Below are 8,823 nucleotides of genomic sequence, written 5' to 3' on the forward strand. Positions count from 1 at the left end.
GCCAGCTGGCCCTGCTGCCCCACCAGTACGAAGCATGGGGCTGACTAAGGGCTGAAGGACGAAATTTGTTGCAGAGCAGGCCACCCACGCTGCCCTGGAGCTTTGCTCAGGGCTAGAAAGGAGGCTGCAGAAATACGGCCTTTCTCTCGTCAGCATATGGCTTGACCTATTGGGAGCACTGCCTTTTCAACAAACCTTATCTCTGTGTGTGTCATTAGTTATGCAATGTTCAAAGAAGAGCCTTGGATGATGCAGAAAGCTGAGTTTGCTAATGAGAGTACGTCTAATTGCAGAGCAGATGTGTGATCAAGCTGCGGAGCCAGCTCCGAGCACAGCCTTTTGGGGCAGAATTGGCAAGGGTGGGTACCCTGTTAGCATGGCTGGGTTGGGACCTTTGTTGGTGCAGGTATGCTGTTTGGTCACCAACTTTAGAGGACAATAACTATTTTTATTCTTAGTGTGCTGAATACATTAGTTTGAGGGTGGAGCTGTGGTTGGATCCTGGGCTTGCTGCTATCAGTTGTGCAGCGTTAGGCTGTAAACAGGCACAATTTTCTGAAGACAATTTTGCAGGTGCAAAACCTCCCTAAAGGCAGATGTGTATGTGACTCTTCCCCTGCATGCAATTACGGGGTGGAGGTTAATTTGTGCAGCTAGAAGGAGGGGGTCTTTAATCCATCTGTTGTGTTTAGAACAGATTGATATCAGCTATCACTTTAAATGTTGGTGATGCAACAAAAAGCTTTTTGTTTATGGCTGATTGTAGGAATGACAAGTGTGTCCAACCATTCATAAGCTGCTCTTGTGGACAGTTTCATTATCAAACACAGGCAGTCAAATACTGTGAGTCAATATCTTCCACCTTCTTCCCCATCCATCTCCCAAATTAGCAGTCACTTAAAAAGAGTTTATTAAAAAGTAGCACTGAGTTCTTATCTCAATTGCCTTCTGATTTTTGCACGTTTACACTTTACATTTTCACACTTCAGTTCAAACTACACTGCTTTCCTACATGAACATGGTGATTGTAACTCAGAGAGCTCAGATTTTAAAAAGAAGAAATAATGTACTTCCAAGAAAAACAGCCAGCCACACTGGCTTCTACCTTATAAATAGTCTAGCAGGTCTCAGGGATCTTCTTGCCTTACCACCACCTCACTCCAATGCTGCGTGTCTGGGCTTAGAGCAGTTACAGCTCTTCATCCCAGCAGTGGTGACAATGTGGCCTCATGTCCCATGTCTGAGAAAACCCAGCCACCTGAGTTCTTTCCCATGTGCAGCCAAAAGAGTTGCCTGACTGTGAGTTGCTGATGAGAAGGTCTTGGTGATGGTATCTGCAGGCACAGATGGCATTTGCCATCTGGAAGCAGAAAGTCTTAGTCCTCAGGTAGGAGAGAGCCAAGGGGATGAGTTGAACAGGAGAGAAATGCCTGATTGTAGGTGAGCAGTCCTCAAAGGGCAGAAAATATGGTAGGATTAAGCCAGAGGCGAAGGGTTCAGGGAAGAGCTGGCATGGAGGGGAGTGGTGGGACAGTGTTGTAACTTTATTATTGCCTTTGCCCTCTGGGGCCCATAATTAACACAGATCGGGAGTTACGCACAGTCTGCTGTGCCAGCACGGTGCTGAATCTCATGACCTGAGCTGCCACATCATCCCAAAGCTCTTCTGAGTCAAGAGGGCTGTCTGAGCAGGGGACACCAGGAAGCCCCAGGGTCCTCCCTGTTCCTTCGTAGGTGTCCCCAAGGCCAGGGGTGATTTGCCTGCTGGGCTCAGAGTGTGTCTCAGGGGAGAGCGCTTGGGGGTGCTAGCCCCAAGGGTGTGCTTGGTCTCAGCCCACCTCTGAAATGACATTTTGGATGCCCTGGGCCTGCTGCAGCTGGTGCAGGTGTTGTGAGGGAACCTGCAGGCTGCAGTGCCCTGTGCTGAATGTGTCCCAGCCCTGAGCTCTTCAATGCGCAGCGAGGGCAGGAGGGAGACAACTGCCCTGGGGGTATGGCGGTCTCCCCTCCTCCTGCCCGCTGCAGCCTCATGGGAGGCACACACTATGGCTGTGGGTTTAGGCAGGAGCAGCCGCTGTGATGTGTAGTGCCGTAACAGAGGGGTGACCCACGTGTGGGGCCACGGGAGCAGAAGCCTTACTGTCCTGGCACTACCCTGGCTGAACTACCGCCTGTCCCTGGGCACGGCGCTGCAGGGGCTGGGGACCGCCACTGGCCCTGTCACAGGGTGTGGGACCATGCAGTGCGGGCAGCCCCTTGAAGAGGGGGTGACACAGTTGTCACCCTGGAGGCAGGGAGGGCAAGGAGGGCCACCTCTTGGGGCCCTTCGGCTGCTGGAGCAGTGGGGAGAGATGCCAGTGCCAAGGGTAGCAGGTCTGTCCCATCCTCATTCCTGATGAGGGCTCAAAAGAGGCCCGTGGAGCTGAGGGGAGTGAGGATGACGGGGGCATCGGGCGGGGTGAGGATGGGTGTTGTGTCCGATGTGGTCTCTTCAGCCTCGCTCTCCACGTCCTCCAAGCTCTCGCTGACAGAGGGGATGATCTGCACCACCTTCTCCTGGAAGTGCACTTGCTTGCGTGGGGCTGGCGGGGCCGCTGGTTGGGCAGGAGCTACTGGGGCCGGGCTCCTGTCCTTGCTGCCCTTCAGAATGCTCTTCATGTGGCCCAGCAGCGAGCGGTGCTGCTCCCTCGGGGCCCCGTGGAAGGTGTAGGTCTGCTCAGTGTCACCAGCAACGGTTGGAGCTGCCACCGTGGCTGAAGGGTCCACGTACTGGCCCGCCTGGGGATGCATCTCTTTGTGCCCTGGGCTCTTCCTCCTCTTGCTCAGCAGGAAGTAGGCCAGGGCGGTGAGCACCAGCATGGACCCTGGGAAGAAGGCCGTGTTGGCTGAGGGCTGGGCCGAGGCGAAGAGCTCGCCAAGCAGTGCTTGGTCTAGCTAGCTCAGCACCATCTGCATCCCACAGAAGGTCCAGCACCCCACGCATCCCCACCCTCTCTGGCCCTCGACAGACCATGTTGCTCTTCCATCTGCACTACTCCCCACCCCAGCACGGGCTCCTCACCAGGGATGGTGACGTGCCAGACAAGGACGGGATGCAGGAAGCAAGCCACTGAGAGCAGCATGTATCCCAAGAATTTCTGGAAGCTCCCTGGGCGTCTAGCTCGCTTCCAGAAGGCCTGTGCCAGGGAGTCGGGCTCGTATCTGGGGAGAGAAACAGAGGTCCTTGTGGGATGGGGCACCACGCGCATGGCAAGAAGACTTGGACCTATCCGTCACCCATCTAGATGTGCAGATCCTCACTCTGGTTTTCCAGGAAACCGGTGTGTTGGTCCGGGAAGGTAAGCAAAGCCTGAGCCTCTCCCATGGGGAGAAGAGGACAGGGGCTACATCTGCCGGAGGTCAGCATCTCAGGCCATCTCTCCTTGGTGCATTTGCTCACTTGGCCACTAGTCGCGTGCCTATTAGCTGGAGTAAGGTGTTGCCTCTAAGCTATCAGGGTGTTTGAGTTTATGCCAAAAGACAGCAGAAGTGCTCAGGCTCTGGGAAGTACATAAGGATATTCTACATTTTAACTTAAACCTCTGCGCTGCCTCTGGGTGGGAGCTGCAGCTCACCCTGGGGATCTGGCTCTTCCCTCAACCCCGGTCCCTTGTAGGGCTTCATACTGTGTGTTAAGCAGATGCTGCAGACCAGGGTTTGTCGTGCTGATGCTCAGCAAATTATGGCATAAGCTTGGGTTAAAACACAGGTTTAATTGGCTGTGGCCATGGCCCCAGGTACCTCCCCCCTGCCTGAGTGCACTTGCCATGGCATTAGGGGCAAGACCTTTGGTCTGGCACTTGCAGTTCAGCGAGGTCTGGTGTTGCCTGCAAGGGGCAAGTTGCCTTAGGGAGGTCCCACCAAGGTTGGAGAAGACTGGACAGGGTCTACTCACGTGAAGCACATCTCCAGGAACAAACTGATAAAGAAGAATCCTTCACAGACAGTAACTGCAACCCCTGAAAAACTGAAAGGTGAAGCAGTCAGGGGGGCAGGGCTGGGCTTGAGTATGCTCTCCAGGTGGCAGAAGGGGCATAGAGGGCTGGGATTTACTATCCAGTTCACAACAGATTCTGTGTGCTAGGGTCTGAACACCCTCTGCTTGGCTGGTTTGTGGAGGAGAGCTCAAAGCCCTTCTGTCCCCAGGGGGCCAACTTGCAGCCAGTGTCACCTCTGGCCTGCATGAGTCTGCAGTAGCATGGGTGATGCAGTAGTATCAGTTTCTCTAACAAAAATAGCTTACTTTTCTGAAACCTAAACATGGAGATCTGAATTCTCCAAAGCCTCGGACACTGCTCCCTGCTGCTGTTGCAGCCTAGTCTGGTGCTACATGTAGTGGAGAGGTTGAATGTGTCACCCCTGCTAGCTCTGACTTCAAGGGCAAAAATACTTACAGCAGATAGAAAGCCAGACTTTTGAACTGTCCTCGCTGCAGAGTTTCTATGCCCACACCGATCAGCACTAGAAAGAGAAGGTAGGAAAGGTGCTGACTGCAGGGTTGGTTCCCAACTCTCTGGTGCCCTACCAGCTCCCAGAATGGATGTCCCGGTTTCCCCAGGGGCTGGCGAGGCTGCTTCTCCCATGCTGTGCAGCACATTAGGACTGCCAGCACCGGTGATTCATGCTGACACACCAACCCAGGAGAGTCAGAGCTGAATGCTGGCCTTGACATACAGCCCAGAAACCCATCCCAGCTGCACCCCTACCACGGCAGCCTTGCCACCGCGTGAGCTGGGGAGAGGTTCTCTGGGGATACCAGCTGGCCTTGGACAGCTGTGGGAGGTGAGCAGCAGTGTCCTGTGTCCCTTCCACCCCCTGCCACCCCACTCCATCACGGCTGCCACAGGGACTTCCCTCCCACTGCCCCATCCACCTCTGCCCCCTCCCGGTCTGGGGACCTCTCTGCCCAGGTCCCCCCAGTGCCTGCCAGCCTCACTCCCCTGCCCTCCCTGCTTGCCCAGGCCTGCTGCACCCAACACGCGGCTGCAGGGCAGCAGCAGGACAGGGGAACCGTGCCAGCTGCCTTCACAAAGGGCTGCAGCCATGGCATCAAGATCCTTTGCTGGCCAAACAGAAAAACATATAACGGGAGCAGGGAGATTAAAAACAGGGAATGAACGTCCCCTCAGTGCCCCGGCCAGCACAGCACACTGGGGAGTCAGTTTAAGGGGGATTAAGAGTATTAGTGAGGCTAAAATCTTTCCTGGACTGGCCGGTGGGGGCCAATAGCTTGAGGGGATGGAAAATTTCCTTCAACATCCTTCAGTTCCCCACAAGACTGTTTCCAAAATGGAGCAGAAATGAAGTGCCTCACACCAGCTGCAGCAAGTTGGTCGGTATGCGACTGGCCGGTCACAGTGCACAAGTACCAGCGGCGTGGAGCTGAGCAGAGCCCAGGTCTCATGGCCAGGGCATTGCTTTAGGCAGTCACTGCACTCCTGCCTACACTTGGTGTCTCCACATCTCACCGAGCAGTCCCTGCCCATCCACTAGTGCTCAGGAAGTTCACCACTGGTCCTGCTCAATGCACGCTGGCCAAGGCTTGAGGTGCCAGTTGGCTTCATTTATCTGAGCTGTGGTTTGCCCCAGCTGGAGAAGGGTACCAGGCTCCCAAACAGGGATGCAGACCAGTGCCCACCAAGCCTGCAAAGTGGGTCAATGCTGGGGGTCTGTGCCTGAGCCCACAGCTCTCCCATCCTGGCTGAGCAAAGCCCTGCCGGGGTGCTGCGGTCTGGCTTTGGTTCCCCCTGCGTCACCTGCAGCTGCTGGCCCCTGTCAGCCAGGGGAACGCATGGACCCACGCGCCACCCTCCTCCATGGAGGCTGCCTCTCCAGCCCCGAGCAGAGGCATGGGGAAATCAGTCTCATCAGAGGGCTGTGAAGCTGTGTGAGCTGTGTAATCCTACATGCAAAGTATTGTCCTTTGCTATCTTGTGACTGAGAACCCTTCTTTATAATCTTCCCTACAAATGTGGAGTTCATTCATTCATCCATTCATTCCCTGCAGATGAATGCAGAATTCAACAGCTTGGCTGTTACGCTTCAGTCTCTGCTCTGGATGGGCCGGTTTGCTGATTTTGCACAGCTTCTGCTTTATCCACAAAGCTGTTTGGATGAAGAATATGCAAGAAGCAAAGGGCTGTTTCCGAGGTGTTTGTTTGGACCAGCTGCTGCCTTGATTTGGATCCTATCCAAACCATGTGGCTAAAGGCACATGATTAGGAATTAAATGGTTGAAAGCATGAGAATTAAGAAATAAGTAAGGACTCTCCCTAGATGCAGAAATCACAAGGCCTAAAATCTCTTAACTACAGAGATGCCCCAAACACTGCAACGAATTGCGGGGCTGTTTGATGACTCTTCGCTAACTCGCCATGAGGCTCTGCCGACGGCAGGTCTGATTTCTCACACACGGAAAGCCTGCAGCCCCACCATTGCAGACAGCCATTACATTCCAAGATCCTAGGGGAAGGGGAGGTTTGTATTATGTGGGTAACCTTCTGTGTTTGCAGGCAGCTTATGGAGCTGGCCAGGCCTTCTCAGAATCAATTAGTGAGCCTAATGCACTCTCCTCTCCCTTTCATATTTTTTTTCAAACAAAACCCATGAGATTCTCTTCTGCGTGGTTTCCATTTCATGCAAAAACCTCATACACCTCATCAGGCACTAAACACTGCATCAAGCTGTTTTCTTACTCCATTGAGACACATAGAGGAATAAAACACAGGCACCTCCCATTCTTCACTGGTCTTTTGGGAAAGTCAGGTGATACTGGGAATGCATCAGAGCTATGGAAAAGCACAGAGATCGGTAATGCAGCTGTCTATGCTCTGTGATGCTCAGCAGAGAGACGACTGCACTGCTCATTTCAAGAAGAACTACAGAAAGAGGTGCAGATGATGCAAAATGATGAAAAGAAAACAAGCAGGGGAGAGAGATTATATTCCACTAAGACACGTCCAAATTGTAAGCTACTTCCAATTTTGCTGTTCTAGCTTTAGTTTTCCCATGGCAACAAGCTCATGTTTTCTCCCAGGAAGGTCTCTGAGTTTCCCTGGAGCTTTAAGAGAGAATATGAGCAGCATGGGGCTCACGTGGGCCCAAGGAGGGTGGGGATGGAGAAAGGAAGAGACTGGCATTTGCTGGTTAAAGCTGTGTCCCAGCTCCTATCTATTGCAGTCTCATCATGATGTGCACTTATCTACTAGGAGTTTGTACAAACTCAGAGTCTCAAATCTCTGCCTGTTATCAGTCCTTTAAAGCACATTCCAGGGCACAGCCTCCAGCGTCCCCCCTTTAGGTGTCCTTGGGGACCTGTGCTCTCTTCAGCTGACCTATGTGCTTTCTACTTTGCCCCCGACTTGAGCAAAGTCTCCCTCAGGGCTGTCTGCAGTTGATAAAGGAAATGCAAAGGTAGGAGGGCCTGCTGCGACCTACTCTGACATGTCTGAAATATGAAATTCCCGGGGGTCTGACACAAGAACCACAGGCACCACCTCAAGTCACCTCTCAGCAGGCACCTCTGGTTCACACCTCCAGCCTTTAGCCAAATCAGGCACTTGGATCTCTGCTTTACTGATGGGGAAACTGAGGCAGAGAGCGCTGCCTGTCCTGTCCCGTAACAGCGAGTCAGCAGCGGTGCCAGAGTGAACCCCTGAGCCCTCCGTGTTAGCTGTTTCCCCACGTCCCATCCAGAGATGCGCCATGCGAGAGGGTTATTCACCACAACTCAGTCCTTCTGGGTGAGACGCCGTGCCTGAGACAGCCAGCTCAAAACACCTGCATTTCACGAGAAACTAAAGGCTCGGATGTGTCACCAAACCCAGAGGACACTGGTCCCAAGCAGCCCCTGGCAGCGGGTGGGATGATGCAGCTAGCCAGGTGGGTGTATTTATGATGTTTGTACGGCAAATATAACCTGAACTGCTTCCTGAGCCTGCTCCTTGACGGGTTGCTAGCGAGGCAGAGCGGCGCTTTGGCAGTAACTGTGCCCTGATGGCTGGGACCTCTCCATCCTGCCTGGCACAGGACATCTCACTGTGCACAGCACAAGCAGCTCCTCCTTCATTTCCACATCCCACAGAGCAGCCTGGCAGTTTTGCACAGCCATAAGTGTTTTGCTTTTCAGTCTCATTCACACCTTGTTTGTACCCATGTCTGTTTTACAAGAATATAATTTAATTTTCTTTTCCCTTTGTGCTCAGCTTGTCCTCTGCCATACTGAGTGCTGGCTCATCCTTTCTGATAGCTCAGTGTGCCTCCCACAGCGTTTGGAAAGAGCCTGGCCAGGCACCCAGCATTCTCCCTCCCTGGGTCCCAAAGCAGAAGTGAGCAGGTTTCCTCGTTCCCCTCATAGGATGGGGCAGTGGCTGCACTTGGCCAAAGGCAAGGAGACAGCTCAGGGGTCCCGACACCAACTCAGTGCCTTTTAGTGCTAAAGAAAACGAGAGCTCGCTCTTACCTGCTGCGGTGGAGATGCCCAGCAATCGGCAGGTGTACTCCAGAGCGCTCCAAAACGCCTTGTGCCGCATGGCGAAGAGATGAAGACTGAGGTGCTGACCAGGCAGAAGCTCCTCTTCAGAGCTCCCGCCTCACACGTAGCCCAGCAGCTCCCAGCTGCGGGCAGAGCCTCCTGCGCCCAGGACCAAGTGACCTTCCTGAAGGAAAGGGCAGTGCGTGCGGGACTGGCCACCTCCACCGGGGCCTCCCAGGGGAGGGTGGTCGGAGAGCGGAATGCCACCACGGGGAACCGGTCAGCACTGCTTCCTGCTGCTCCCACGGGGG

The 8,823-nt window shown here is 53.9% G+C and overlaps 1 protein-coding gene across 1 annotated transcript; it reads right to left on the reverse strand.

The window, feature by feature from the left end:
• Positions 1-2,403: 2,403 nt before the first annotated feature.
• Positions 2,404-8,570, reverse strand: TMEM72 (transmembrane protein 72). Its single transcript, XM_075504100.1, has 5 exons — positions 8,501-8,570; positions 4,434-4,500; positions 3,935-4,006; positions 3,062-3,201; positions 2,404-2,864 (listed from the first exon to the last, which is right to left on the reverse strand). Exons 1-5 carry the CDS (start codon positions 8,568-8,570, stop codon positions 2,404-2,406), a joined length of 810 nt encoding a protein of 269 aa, XP_075360215.1.
• Positions 8,571-8,823: the final 253 nt, after the last annotated feature.

The sequence above is a fragment of the Mycteria americana genome, chromosome 6 (assembly GCF_035582795.1).
Source record: "Mycteria americana isolate JAX WOST 10 ecotype Jacksonville Zoo and Gardens chromosome 6, USCA_MyAme_1.0, whole genome shotgun sequence".
In the NCBI taxonomy this organism is placed as follows: domain Eukaryota; kingdom Metazoa; phylum Chordata; class Aves; order Ciconiiformes; family Ciconiidae; genus Mycteria; species Mycteria americana.